General features: G+C 41.9%; 1 protein-coding gene across 1 annotated transcript in view; it reads right to left on the reverse strand.

The window, feature by feature from the left end:
• Window positions 1-3,201: 3,201 nt before the first annotated feature.
• The window catches only part of LOC112204994 (neuroblastoma breakpoint family member 15), a 41,999-nt gene continuing 29,575 nt past the window's right edge, over window positions 3,202-15,625 (reverse strand). The window contains 10 exon segments of the mRNA XM_054669633.2: window positions 3,202-4,963; window positions 5,568-5,632; window positions 6,347-6,519; window positions 7,148-7,199; window positions 7,909-8,081; window positions 8,678-8,729; window positions 9,449-9,621; window positions 10,251-10,302; window positions 11,345-11,508; window positions 15,412-15,463. Of these exon segments, the coding sequence (XP_054525608.1) occupies window positions 4,928-4,963; window positions 5,568-5,632; window positions 6,347-6,519; window positions 7,148-7,199; window positions 7,909-8,081; window positions 8,678-8,729; window positions 9,449-9,621; window positions 10,251-10,302; window positions 11,345-11,508; window positions 15,412-15,463 (992 nt within the window). The 3' untranslated portion in view covers window positions 3,202-4,927.

Here is a 15,625-nt window from a genome sequence, read left to right on the forward strand (position 1 = left end):
TGTAATATTTGAAGTTTATGGTTTCCATGGAGCTTCTAAATCTTTCATCCAGTATGTTTTAAATATCTTTGTCTCTCTTCTCCACTACACGCCCTTCAGGGATTCCATTTAGCCCTATACTGGGGGGTTTAAAGTTTTGATGCCGATGGTCTTTTTATGTTTTCAAGTCATTTGTTACTGTGTGTTTCATTTATGTTAGTTTCAACTTCTATTCCTTCTAGTTCAATAATCTTCTCTTCTGCAATGTTTAATCCACTGCCTTCTTCCATTTCAGACTGTAAATCATACTTTTTATCTACAGAATTTGATATTTAAAAAACCTTCAACCTCCCCATTTAATTAAAATACAATTATACTAACTGCTCTAATGTCCTTTTCTTCTATTTCCAACATGTCTGTCAATTTCAACTAGATTATTAGATTCTTCATTATGTGTCATGTTTTCCTGCTTCTTTGGCTGCTTGATATTCTTTTATTTATTTTTTTTTTTTTGCGGGGGGATAGAGTTTTGCTCTCGTTGCCCAGGCTGGAGTGCAATGGTGTAATCTCAGCTCACTGCAACCTCCACCTCCCAGGTACACAAGCGATTCTCCTGTCTCAGCCTCCCAAGTAGCTCAGATTACAGGCATGCACCATCATGCCTGGCTAATTTTTTTGTATTTAGTAGAGATGGGGTTTCACCATGTTAGTCAGGCTGGTCGTGAACTCCTGACCTCAGGTGATCCATCCGGCTGCTTGATATTCTAAGATTTGATGCTGGAACTTTGGTGTCAATGCTCAAAATGCCCAAAGACACCACTCAACCTCAGTGTCTTTGCACACCCAAGCTTTTGCAGCAGGACAGGTAGAGCAGAGATGAGTGTGCTACAACATGCTGGTAGAGGGTACCCCCAATTGTGCTTGGGGATTTCCTATTTCTCAGGGAAAAATGTGTCTTCCTTAATTTTTCCCGTAAGAACCACCCTACTTCATGCCCTGTCTCTCTGTCCAAACACCAGGACAGTCCTCTCACCAGTCTCAAACACCCAATGGATTGACAAAGGTGCAAATATGATTCAGTGGAGAAGGCATTCTCTTGTCAACAAATTGTTTAGAAACAACTTTTTACACAATTTGTTTTTTCATCCCCAAAGGAAACAAATTCACCTGAACCTCAATACTAACTCAAAAACTAACTCAAAATGGATTATGCAACTAAATATAAACTATAAAACTAGAAAAAGTATAGCAGAAAATATAAGACAAAATCTTCATGACACAGAGTTAGGCAAAGTGTTCTTTATTATCAATAAACACAAACCATTAAAGAAAACATTGATAAATTCGACTTTATAAAAATTAAAAGTTTTTGCTCAACAGTATTAAGAGAACAAATATAAGCTGCAGTTTGGGAGAAAAACAGTGGAAATCACCAATATGACAAAGGGCATGTGTGATAGTTACTTGTACTTGCCACTGTGACCGAGCACCAGGGTGCCAGGACATTTGGCCAAACATGATTCTGGTTGTGTTCCACAGAGTCTTTCAGATATGATTAACATTGGGATGGGCAGACTAAGTGAAGCAGATTGCCCTCCTTAATAGGGGTGGGCCTCATGCAATCAATCAAGGGCCAGGAGAGAATTAAGAGGCCTAATGGGAAACAAATGCTTTCCTGGGTATCCAGCTTTCCTTCCATCTTGGGAATTTCAGCCTCCATAATCTCAGAAGCAAATTCATGTATATATATACACACACATATACATTTCATAGGTATGTGGCTAAGATTGTATTTTTACAGGTTCAGCCATGAGATGATTGGTGAAGCCAGCCAATGAATAAGGGTGTGTTCTATTATACGATTCAGTCTTCTTTTGTAAACGATTGAAGTTCTGCATTTGAAGTAGGAGGATAGGAGGGAGCAAGTCCACCTAGGATGATAACAGCTGAATTTCTCAACATACACTTCCGAGCCGTAGGGGTCAACTTAGAGACTCAAAAATCTCACCCTTAATCCTGCCCCTAAACACCAGGGCTAGGGAACACTGTGGCCCTCAGGTGATTTTCTTTAGCCAGGTCTGGGAGCCACACGACGGCAGAGGGAGCAGGAAACACTATGCAAATAGAGGCCAGGACAGCAGGGAGGGCCTGTTCATGATAGAACCCAGGTAAAACTATCCTCAGAAAGCGAGTGTGGAGAAACATAGATCATGCCTGAGACCTGGTGGATTAGAGCACTGGCTACTGGGGAATTGAAAGGAAGGGGCTTCACCATGCAGAGGACCAGAGGTGCCAATCTTGGAAATGCAGAATTGCTGGGAGATGGGGAGGCACGGACCATGGAAGTATCCTCTGGAGACTCATGGTGAAGAGCACAAATGAATGAAGTAACTGGCAGAAATTAGAGGTCCTGGTAGAACAAAATAGAATCCCACAATGAGAACATACACCATGTATGTCCCCCAAGGAAGACAATATCTCCTAAAAACTCCAGAAAAATCATTTTGGGCCAGCACCTTATATCTAGTAATGCGATCCATGTATCGAGACCGTGAGAAAAGACTATTAAACATGCTAAACTCAGTGAGACCTGATTCCCTCATGAGGACTCTGTTAAGGATGAGTACCACTCAGCAAGTGATGACTGTGACATTCACTTTTGAATAGCTCATGAGCGTTAATATATTTCATTGTGGATCTAAACCAAAAACCAAGGTAGGGGCAAGATGATAATCACAGAATGTCACCGGTATATGTTTAGGTTCAAATACTATTATGAGAAGTGGCAGGTAAAGGAGGTAGGAAAAAGAAAACACATCATGTAATTGACTGTTGTATGGAAATATTTGATGCTGAAAGTTATAATTTAAAACTATAAACCAAATATTAGAAGTGTGTCTAGTTCAAAGGGAGGAAAACCATCAAAAACATTTTTAGTGCAATATTTAACATGAGCTATACAACCCTTCCTAAATGCCAAAGGCACACACAGACACACACACACACACATACTCACACTCACGAAGAATACAAATGACTAGAAACAAGAAATGTAAATACATTCTGCTACGTATGGTAAACATAGCCTACAATGTGGAAGAGATTAGAAAATAAACATGGAAATGAAATGTTTTTATTAATTCGCATCAGTACCCACCAAAACCAATCAGCATAATCAAATATTATAACACTGAATGTAAAAAACAATCCAAAAGTCCAGAGTGATAGGCAAAAGGTTTTAATTGTATAGATTAAAATTAACTTCGGACAAAAATTAAAACTCAGGCAGAGAATGTTTTCTTCTTTTTGCAACAGCAGACACTAGTAAAAACAAAGGCACAGTAAAAATTGAGACCCAAAATTTCCAGCGTAGAGATATGAATATCATAATAGACACAGGCAGGGAGGATTAATAAATGATAAAATGTTTAGAGGATGATCATTAGAATACAGGATATTTATACTCTTGAAAACCGCTTTCCCAAGTACTTCATTATAAGTAAGGTGTCTCTAAAAGGGACAGATCTCCTAGACCCCTCCTTAACCAAGTAACCAGTCCTGATATCATAACCGTGATGGACAAACTAGACCTTCTCAGCCCACAGATGGGCTGAGGTTGGAAACTCACAGCATTGTCTCTGCAGTGTTCCCGGCAAAACATTTAGGCTGAATTTAATCATGAAGACATTTTCAGACAACTTCAGAATGTAGATCATTGAGCCTGACAGCTGACCTGTCCTCTATAAACAAGTCCATGTCACCACCATCCATGACAACAACAAAAAGAGGAGGAAATATTTGGGGTTCAAAATAACTAAAGAAATGCAGCTACATTATCTTTTTACTTTTTTTGAACCCAAAATCTCTCTTCTCCTTTTTGTTGTGTGATTTGTGGTGACATGGACTATGTGAAGGAGACAGGTCAGTTGTCCTGCTCAGTGTTCTACATTCTGCAGTTGTCTGGTGATTACCTCCTATGAAACTCAGGCTAAGCGTTTTCTGCAAGAACATGGCATTGTTCATATTCTGCACTGGCAGAGTCCTGGGTGACATGCTGTCTCCTGCCAGCGGCTCCTGACTCCTGTTCTCTACAGGATGGAATTGAGAGGAGCAGGGCTAAGGCCTCCCAATGCTGTTTGTCCATCTAGCTGCGGTCTTCCTAAGTACTGACACCAATTGGAGGCTGAAGGACTGTGGCTTCTCTAACCAAAGGAGCCTAGCGGGTTAACAGTTGTCAAGAGCAGTTGGTGGTTCTGAAATACAATCCTCAGCCAAGGATCCCACCTGTGTTACAGATGGATCAGCTAAAACAAGCCAACACTGAAGACACAAAGAATGAGGTTAGGTTCATTGAAACCAGGGTAACACCTTTGGATGAGCTAAACACAAAGATGACACTGACCTTGAGCAGGTATAGAAGCTCAGAGACATGCCTGCAAAATGAAATCCCTGAGGAACTTTGTAGCTACCCAGAGATACGTGGTTCAAATTAAAATGTCTGACTGATCACTCCCGGCATGTGCTGCAGAGTTATGTGAACGTGTCACACCTAACGTGGGTCCATTGTCTTCAGACTGAGCACAGGTTGCCACTGGCATGGTTTGAGAATAGGAATAAAGCCATGCCCACTGACCCATCCTATGTCTGGGCTTCCAAATGGAACTGTACTTTCATTCAAATCTTCACGTGCCTATAGGTCCTGCCTGCAGGAATGACATCTCTCGGCTTAGTAAGGGCTGCTTATTGTGGGAATATGACTTACATCTGGAACACCAGGTGGAGACTTGTCACCGTCAAAGTAAAAAACCTATTGTCCACGTAAAGGGCGAAGCTGATGTGCTCTTCCTCAAATGAGTAAAACACACTTCTGTAGTGCTGGAATGAGTCAGGTAGTTCAAAGTACATTGACGGAGTCAAATAACATCTATCCAGTGAGTCCTGTAAGACTTCAGGCTCTTCCACTTCCATCAGCACGCCGTTGAGCCTGGAAAAGGAGACAAAACTAAAGAAGCAGCCAGGGAAAATCAGACACCACAGAGCCCCACTAGATTTCAGAAGTAACATAAGGAAGTGGTTAGAAAAGAAAAAGGATAGATCCATTAATGAGGTAAAAAAAAAAAAATTTATTGCCTTTATGTTGGGATAGAACAGGGCCAGGTAGAAAACAATGAAAGAGAAAGAGAGACAGAGATAGAGACAGAGAGAAAGTGAGCTAGTGAATTGGCCAGGTGACATACTGGTAAGGGAGTAAAAGGACACTCTGAGTTAGTGCCCTCATGACACACAGCAAACTGTGATCATGAAAAGAGTGAGCTCAATAGTTTTCCATAAAATATGCTCAAAATTCGATGCAGTGGCCATGAGAGTACAGCTTTTGAAGTATGGTCAACCTATGGTACGTTAGGAAATGATAAGGGGAGGAAGAAATGGAAACCTGAACATCTACTGCAATGAAAACCAACAGCAATGACAGTAGGAGTAATTCAGCCTTCGTTGAAAACGTGACATCAAACACACTCTGGTTTCCCTGAATCTGTTGCCTCCAGGTGTTAACACAGAATTAAGCATCCACAATTGCTGAAAGTTACCTGGGGCATGGTGGGTTTGGATCTTCTTCCCCTTCTTTTCTTCCCCTTCCCCTTCTTTTCAATTTCTGCAATACATTCAGACATGGACAGACACATTAAGCTGATTCCCCTACACATATAACAATCCACTGTCTAATCCTCACACAGGGACCTCAGGCTCCTCAGCATAAGAATAGGACACTGTGAGAGATATATTTCAGGAGGCCTGAAGGCTGGTCATGATAGAAATTCCTCGGTTTTTCTCCCAGAAACTGTGGGTAAAATGTCCCTATTCTAGTAGATCATTATCCCAATATCATTTGTCCCAAGTTTGTGCAAACAGTTATGCCATATTTTTCCAATCAATTTAAAGCAAATACCCTCAAATGATTTCTAGGAGAAAAACTGCAATATTTAGCCCTGTCTCATCAAATACTCAGATTGTTCATGGTTGTGAGGACTTTAGACACTGAAATTAGAGTGAAAAAGGAAATCTACAAACCCTTGAGTCAAAATCATAGTTCTCTGAATTTGTCACATCTGCCCAGGTCCAATGTCATGAGAGTAGAATCAGAGTGCCACAGGCATGGCCTGAGACTAGGAAGAGAGCCATGTTCACTGACCCATCCCATGTCTGGGCTTCCAGGTAGAACTAGAGTTTCATTCAACCTACATGTGCCTATAGGTCCTCACTGCAGCAATGACATCTCTCAGCTCAGTAATGGCCACTTGGAGCAGGAATATGATCTTTATATGGAAGACTCAGTGGATCCTTATCACCTTCATAGAAAGGTACTCACCTCCCACGTCAAGAGAAAAGCCAACGTGTTTTTCCTCCAATGCATAAAACGAACTTCCATAGGCCTGGCAGGAGTCAGGCTGTTCAAGACAACTGGAAGGAGTTGAATAACATCTATCCAGTGAGTCCTGCAAGACTTCAGGTTCTACTACCTCCAGCAGCTCCCTGCTGAGCCTGGAAAAGGAGGAAAAAGTAAAGAATAAGCCAGGGGAAATCAGACACAACAGAGCCCCAACTAGGTTTCATGGGTAGCATAAGGAAGTGGTTAAAAAAGTAAAAGGATAGATCCATTAATGAGGTAACAAATTATTGCCTTCATGTTGGGACAGAACAGGGCCAAATGGAAAAGAATGAAAGAGAAAGACAGATAGACACACACACACACACACAGACACACACACACACAGAGAGAGAACGAGCTCAGTGAATTGTCCAGGTGACACACTGATGAGGGAGTAACAGGACACTCTGAGTTAGTGCCCTCAGGACACACAGCATACAGTGATCATGAAAAGACTGTGCTCAATAATTTTCCATAAAATGTGCTCAAGTTTCCATGCAGTCGCCATGAGAATACAGTTTTTGAAGTCTGGTCCACCTACAGTAGGTTAGTAAATGATAAGGGGAGGAAGAAATGGAAACCTAAATATCTACTGCAATGAAAACCCACAGCAATGTTACTAGGAATAATTCAGGCTTGGTTGAAAAGATGTAATCGATAATGTCAGCCCGCTCTGTTTTCCCTGAACCAGGAGTCTCCAGATGTCAACACAGAAGTAGCTGTTCACAACTGCTCAGTTACCTGGGGCATGGTGGGCCTTGGTCTTCTTCCTCTTCTTGGTCCTTTTTAATTCCTGCAATACATTCAGACAGGGACAGACAAAATAAGCCAATTCACCTACACCCATAACAGTCCACTGTCTAATCCCCACACAGGGATCTCAGGCTCCTCAGCATGAGAACAGGACAATGTGAGAGATATACTTCAGGAGGCCTGAAAGCTGGTCATGATATTCTTTGGTTTGCATCTCAGAACCAAGGGTGAAATATCCCCATTCTGGTAGATCGTTATCCCAAAATCATTTATCCCAAGTTTGTGCAAACAGTTATGCCTTATTGTTCCCATCAGTTCAAAGAAAATGCCCCAGATGATTTCTAGGAGGAAAACTGCAGTATTCAGCCCTGTCTCATCAAATGCCCAGCTCGTTCATGGATGCAAGAATTTTAGACACTGAAATTAGAATGAAGGAGGAAATCTAAAACCCTTGAGTCCAAATCATAGTTCTGTGAATTTTTTTACATCTGCCTGGGTCCAATGTGCTGAGAGCGGGCTCAGGTTGCCACAGGCATGGCTGGAGACTAGGAATAGAGCCTTGCTCACTGACCCATTTCATGTCTAGGCTTCCAACTGAGACTACAGTTTCATTACAACCTATATGCGCCCATAGGTCCTGCCTGCGGCAATGACATCTCTTGGGTCAGTAAGGGCCACTTGGAACAGGAATATCACCCCTATCTGGAAGACCAGGTGGAGGCTTATCACCTTTATAGTAAGGTACTCACTGTCCACGTCAAGAGCCAAGCCAAGGTACTGTTCCTCCAGTGAGTAAACGGCACTGCTGTAGGGCTGGCCTAAGTCAGGCAGTTCAAGATAACCTGAAGGAGTCGAATAACATCTATCCAGTGAGTCCTGCAAGACTTCAGGCCCTTTCTCATCCAGCAGCTCCCTGCTGAGCCTAGAAAAGTAGGAAAAAGTAAAGAATAAGCCAGGGGGAATCAGAAACCACACAGCCCCAGCTAGATTTCATGGCTAACATAAGGAACTGTTTAAAAAGAAAAAGGACAGATCCATTAATGAGGTAATGAATTATTGCCTTTATGTTGGGATAGACCAGGGCCAGGTAGAAAAGAATGAAAGAGAAAGACAGGGAGAGGGAGAGAGAGAGAGAGGAGAAAGTGAGCTCAGCGAATTGGCCGGGTGACACACTGATGAAGCGGTCAAAGGACACTCTGAGTTAGTGCCCTCGGGACACACAGCGAACAGTGATCATGAAAAGAGTGGGCTCAATAATTTTCCATAAACTTGTTCAAGATTCCATGCAGTTGCCATACAGCCTTTGAGGTATGGTCAACCTACAGTAAGTTAGTAAATGATAAGGGGAGGAAGAAATGGAAACCTAAACATCTACTGCAATGAAAACCAACAGCAATGTCAGTAGGAGTAATTCAACCTTCGTTGAAAACATGAAATTGAACACACTCTTGTTTTCCCTGGACCTGGCATCTCCAGGTGTCAACACAGAATTAAGCATCCATAATTGCTCAAAGTTACCTGGGGCATGATGGGTCTTGGTCTTCTTCCACTTCCTGGTACTTTTCAATTTCTGCAATAAGTTCAGACATGGACAGACATATTAAGCTGGTTCTCCTACACACATAACAATCCACTGTCTAATCCTCACACAGGGACTTCAGGCTCCTCAGCATGAGAATAGGACACTGTGAGAGATATTCTTCAGGAGGCCTGAAGGCTGATCACGATAGAGATTCCTTGGTTTTTGTCCCAGAAACTGTGGGTAAAATTCCCTATTCTGGTAGATCGTTATCCCAATATCATTTGTCCCAAGTTTGTGCAAATGGTTATGCCATATTTTTCCAATCAATTTAAAGCAAATGCCCCCAAATGGTTGCTAGGAGAAAAACTGCACTATTCAGCCCTGTCTCATCAAATACTCAGATTGTTCATGGTAGCGAGGATTTTAGACGCTGAAATTAGAGTGAAGGATGAAATCTACAAGATCTACAAAATTGAGACAAAATCAGAGTTGTGTGAATTTGTCACATCTGCCCAGATCCAACATCTTGAGAGTAGGATTAGGGCACCACAGGCATGGCCTGAGACTAGGAAGAGAGCCTTGCTCACTGACCCATCCCTTGTCTGGGCTTCCAAGTGGAACTAGAGTTTCATTCAACCTACATGTGCCTATAGGTCCTCCCTGTGGCAATGACATCTCTCAGCTCAGTAAGGGCCACTTGCAGTAGGAATATGACCCTAACCGGAAGACTCAGTGGATCCTTATCACCTTCATAGAAAGGTACTCACCATCCATGTCAACAGCCAAGCCAACACGCTGTTGCTCCAATACGTAAAAGGCACTTCTGTAGGGCTGGCATGAATCAGTCAGTTCAAGACAACCTGAAGGAGTTGAATAACATCTATCCAGTGAGTCCTGCAAGACTTCAGGCCCTTTGTCATCCAGCAGCTCCCTGCTGAGCCTGGAAAAGTGGGAAAAAGTAAAGAATAAGCCAGGGGGAATCAGAAACCAAACAGCCCCAGCTAGATTTCATGGCTAATGTAAGGAACAGTTTGAAAAGAAAAAGGAGAGATCCATTAATGAGGTAACAAATTATTGCCTTTATGTTGGGATAGACTAGGGCCAGGTAGAAAAGGATGAAAGAGAAAGACACACACACACACACACACACACACACACACACACACACACACACACAGAGTGAGCTCAGTGAATTGGTCAGGTGACACACTGATGAGGGAGTCAAAGGACACTCTGTATTTGTGCTCTCAGGACACGCAGTGAACAGTGATCATGAAAAGCATGTCCTCAATAATTTTGCCTAAAATGTGCTCAAGTTTCCCTGCAGTTACCATGAGAATACAGCTTTTGAGGTATGGTCAACCTTCACTAGGTTAGTAAATGATAAGGGTAGGAAGAAATGGAAACCTAAACATTTACTCTAATGCGAACCAAAAAGCAATGTAGTAGGCATAATTCAGACTTGTCTGACAAGACAAAATCATTATTTTCAGCATGTACTGTTTTCCCTGGACTTGGCATCTCCAGGTGTCAACATCAAATTAACTGTCCACAATTTCTCAGACTCACCTGGGACCTGTTGCCTCTTGGTCCTCCTTTTTCACTTGATCCCACCGATGTCCTGCAAATAAATTCAGATGGGCCCTCTTACATTAAGCAGTTCTTCCTTGCACACAGAAACATTCCTCTGTCCAATCCTAACACAGGGACATCAGTCTTGTCAGTGTGAGAACAGGAGACTTTGAGAGAAATATTCCAGTAGGCCTGAGGTCAAGTCTTGAGAAAACTGGCTTGGGTTCTTTCATGAGCCTTGGGCAAAGTTCCCCTGTTTTGGAATGTTATCTTCCCTATGTGCTCTGTCCTAGGTTTATGTACACAAATGAGCAATTTTTTCCCCAATAAATTGTAGGCAAATAGTTCTAACACCTCATAGGAGAGATACTTCAATATTAAGCTTTCTCTCATTAAATACCCAGAATTTGATAGTTTATGAGATTGTGGACACAGATATTTGATGAAGGGGTGCAATGTACCAGCTCTTGAGTCAAAATGAAACTTGGTTCTACACAGAAGCATCAGCTATTATGGCTTTTGTGGGTGAAAAGTCAGCCATTTATCTAGAAAACATACCAGGAACATGATGGACAGATGAGCTAAAACAAGTGAACTTAGAAGACACAGAAAATGGGAATAAATTCAGTGAAACCTGGGTCACATCTTTCACTGAGAGGTAGACAAGGGTGACACTGGCCTTGGGCAGGGAAAGAACCACACAGACATGCTTTGGGAACAAAACTCATAAGGAATTTTGTAGCTGGCAAGAGACATTTAATTCAGATGAGCTGATCTGACAGACAACTCCTGGGCATGTGCTGCATAGTTTGGTGTGAGTTTGCCACACCTGCCTTGAGTTCAATGTCATGACAGTCAGTCCAGGTTGGCACGGGCATGGCCTGAGACTAGGAAGAGAGCAAAGCTCACTGACCCACCCCATGCCTGTGCTTCAGACTCGACTCCAGAGTGATTGAAATCTACATTGATATATAGGTTCGGCCCACGGTGATGGCAAATCTCAGCCCAACAAGGGGCACAAGGCCCAAAGATTATGGGGTCTACCTGGGCCATGAACTGGAGCTTTATCACCTTCACAATGGAGTACTCACTGCCTATGTCAACAGCCATGCAGACTTGCTGTTCCTCTAATGAGTGAAATGTGCTGCTGTAAGACTGGTACGAGGCCAACATTTCGGGAGGCATTGAGAGAGTCGAATAACCTTCATCCCAGGACTCCTGGGGGACTTCCTCCTCTTCAGACTCCTGCAGATTCCTGATGAGCCAGGCAGGACAGGGATGATAGAAGATTTAACCAACAGACATTAGACAACAAAACCTCCCAGATGATCTGATGGGAGACAGAATGGAGTGGTCACAGAAACCAAAGGCATTTTTCCTTCAAGAGAAATAAAACTATCCTTCTAAATGCAGGGTGGAGGGTGACTGCTCTGGGGACAGAGCAAAAATGGGCAGCATGTGCTCAGTACATTTGCCACGGATGAACCAACTCAGGGCACCCAGACTCTCCCTGTAAACTACCATCATGACTTGCAGCACAGAGAACTGACACAGGGCTTCAAATACTTTGCATAAATTGGGTTGAATTTTACATGCAGCATTCAAGTGAAGAGAGTTCTTGACGCAGTGCAGACACAGATCTTGTGTATTAAGGGCCCCATTTTCCCAATATTTTGATATAATATATTTACTTTTTCAATTTCTTTTCTTGCAAAAATACTAGCCAACATACTACCAACAAATAGGAAGAAAGCATATATACACCTCTCCCTGGATTTAAACACATGGGAGAGAATAGGCAACACCAAGAAATCCCTGTTTGAGGGTCTGGAGTGGACTTCCAGCAAACTCCAACAGACCTGAAGCTGAGGGACCTGACTGTTAGAAGGAAAACTAACACACAGAAAGGAATAGCATCAACATCAACAAAAAAGACATCCACCCCAAAACCCCATCTGTAGGTCGCCATCATCAAAGACCAAGGGTAGATAAAACCACAAAGGTGGGGAGAAACCAGAGCACAAAAGCTGAAAATTCCAAAAACCTGACATCCCTTCTCCTCCAAAGGATCGCAGCTCCTCGCCAGCAATGGAACAAAGCAGGATGGAGAATGACTTTGATGAGCTGACAGAAGTAGGCTTCAGAAAGTCGGTAATAACAAACTTCTCTGAGCTAAAGGAGGATGTGCGAACTCATCTCAAGGAAGCTAAAAACCTTGAAAAAAGATTAGACGAATGGCTAACCAGAATGAACAGTGTAGAGAAGACCTTAAATGACCTGATGGAGCTGAAAACCATGGCATGAGAACTACGTGATGCATGCACAAGCTTCAGTAGCCAATTCGATCAAGTGCAAGAAACGGTATCAGTGATTCAAGATCAAATTAGTGAAATGAAGCGAGAAGAGAAGTTTAGAGAAAAAAGAGTAAAAAGAAATGAACAAGCCTCCAATAAATACGGGACTATGTGGAAAGACCAAATCTACGTTTGATTGGTGTACTGAAAGTGACGGGGAGAATGGAACCAAGCTGGGAAACATTCTTCAGGATATTATCCAGAAGGACTTCCCCAACCTAGCAAGGAAGGCCAACATTCAAATTCAGGAAACACAGAGAACACCATAAAGATACTCCTCGAGAAGAGCAACCCCAAAACACGTAATTGTCAGATTCACCAAGGTTGAAATGAAGGAAAAAATGCTAAGGGCAGCCAGAGAGAAAGGTCGGATTACCCACAAAGGGAAGCCCATCAGACTAGCAGCAGATCTCTTGGCACAAACCCTACAAGCCAGAAGAGAGTGGGAGCAATATTCAACATTCTTTTTTTTCCCATATGTATAGTTTTCCTTTATTATTTTTTGTGTGTATCTATATATATATATATATTTTTAATACTTTAAGTCTTAGGGTACATGTGCACAACGTGCAGGTTAGTTACATATGTATACATGTCCACATTGGTGTGCTTCACCCATTAACTCATCATTTAACATTAGGTATATCTCCTAATGCTACCCTTCCTCCCTCCCCCAACCCTACAACAGGCCCCAGTGTGTGATGTTCCCCTTTCTGTGTCCATGTGTTCTCATTGTTCAATTCCCACCTGTGAGTAAGAACATGCGGTATTTGGTTTTTTGTCCTTGCAATAGTTTGCTGAGAATGATGGTTTCCAGCTTCATCCATGCCCCTACAAAGGACATGAACTCATCATTTTTTATAGCTGCATAGTATTCCATGGTGTATATGTGCCACATTTTCTTAATCCAGTCTATCATTGCTGGATATTTGGCTTGGTTCCAAGTCTTTGCTATTGTGAATAGTGCCGCAATAAACATATGTGTGCATGTGTCTTTACAGCAGCATGATTTATAATCCTTTGGGTATACACCCAGTAATGGGATGGCTGGGTCAAACGGTATTTCTAGTTCTAGATCCCTGAGGAATTGCCACACTGCCTTCCACAATCGTTGAACTAGTTTACAGTCCCACCAACAGTGTAAAAGTTTTCCTATTTCTCCACATCCTCTCCAGCATCTTCAACATTCTTAAAGAAAAGAATTTTCAACCCAGAATTTCATATCCAGCCAAACAAAGCTTCATAAGTGAAGGAGAAATAAATCCTTTACAGAGAAGCAAATGCTGAGAGATTTTGTCACCACCAGGCCTGCCTTACAAGAGCTCCTAAAGGAAGCACTAAACATGGAAAGGAACAACCGGTACCAGCCACTGCAAACACATGCCAAACTGTAAAGACCATTGACGCTAGGAAGAAACTGCATCAACTAACGGGCGAAATAACCAGCTAACATCATAACGACAGGATCAAATTCACACATAACAATATTAACCTTAAATGTAAATCGGCTAAATGCCCCAGTTAAAAAAACACAGAATGGCAAATTGAATAAAGAGTCAAGACCCATCAGTGTGCTGTACTCAGGAAACTCATCTCACATGCAGAGACACACATAGGCTCAAAATAAAGGGATGGAGGAAGATCTACCAAGCAAATGGAAAACAAAAAAAGGCAGGGGTTGCAATCCTAGTCTCTGATAAAACAGACTTTAAACCAACAAAGATCAAAAGAGACAAAGAAGGCCACTACATAATGGTAAAGGGATCAATTCAACAAGAAGAGTTAACTATCCTAAATATATATGCACCCTATACAGGAGCACCCAGATTCATAAAGCAAGTCCTGAGAGACCTACAAAGAGATTTAGACTCCACACAATCATCATGGGAGACTTTAACACCCCACTGTCAATATTAGACAGATCAATGAGACAGAAGCTTAACAAGGATATCCAGGACTTGAACTCAGCTCTCCACCAAGCAGACCTAAAAGACATCTACAGAACTCTCCACCCCAAATCAACAGAATATACATTCTTCTCAGCACCACATCACACTTATGCCAAAATTGACCACATAGTTGGAGGTAAAGCACTCGTCAGCAAATGTAAAAGAATGGAAATCACAACAAACTGTCAGACCACAGTGCAATCACATTAGAACTCAGGATTAAGAAACTCACTCAAAACCGCACAACTACATGGAAACTGAACAACCTGCTCCTGAATGACTACTGGGAAAATAACAAAATGAAGGCAGAAATAAAGATGTTCTTTGAAACCAATGAGAACAAAGACACAACATACCAGAATCTCTGGGACACATTTAAAGCAATGTGTAGAGGGAAAATTATAGCACTAAATGCCCACAAGAGAAAGCAGAAAAGATCTAAAATTGACACCCTAACATCACAATTAAAATAACTAGAGAAGCAAAGCAAACAAATTCAAAAGCTAGCAGAAGACAAGAAGTAACTAAGATCAGAGCAGAACTAAAGGAGATAGAGACACAAAAAACCCTTCAAAAAAATCAATGAATCCAGGGCTGGTTTTTTCAAAAGATCAACAAGAAAACCCTGTTTGGCTAGTTCACGTGGCTCATCTGATGGCAAGTTCCTATCTTGAGAGGACTATGAAATTAAAACCAATACAAGTGCCACAAATAACATACAACATTGTAAATCAGCACAATTTGTAGCTGGGTGAATGGAAGAAATAGTTCTATTCATCACTTCCTCATTTTCCCTAAATCTACAATCTCCAGATGTCACTACTGAATTAACAGCCAACAATTCCACAACATTACCTGGGAGACATTGGCCCTTTTTCTTCCTCTTCCTCATCATCACTTTCATTTTCTGTAAATAAATTCAGAGAAGCAGGTCACATTAAGCAATTCATACTTCACATATGAACAAATCACTGTCCAGTCATAGCACAAGGACATAACTATTCTCAGTGCAAGAATAAGGATTCTGACAGGAATATTCTAGGGTGTCCTAGATTAACTTTGGTGAGAA

This window comes from Pan troglodytes, chromosome 1 (genome assembly GCF_028858775.2).
Source record: "Pan troglodytes isolate AG18354 chromosome 1, NHGRI_mPanTro3-v2.0_pri, whole genome shotgun sequence".
In the NCBI taxonomy this organism is placed as follows: domain Eukaryota; kingdom Metazoa; phylum Chordata; class Mammalia; order Primates; family Hominidae; genus Pan; species Pan troglodytes.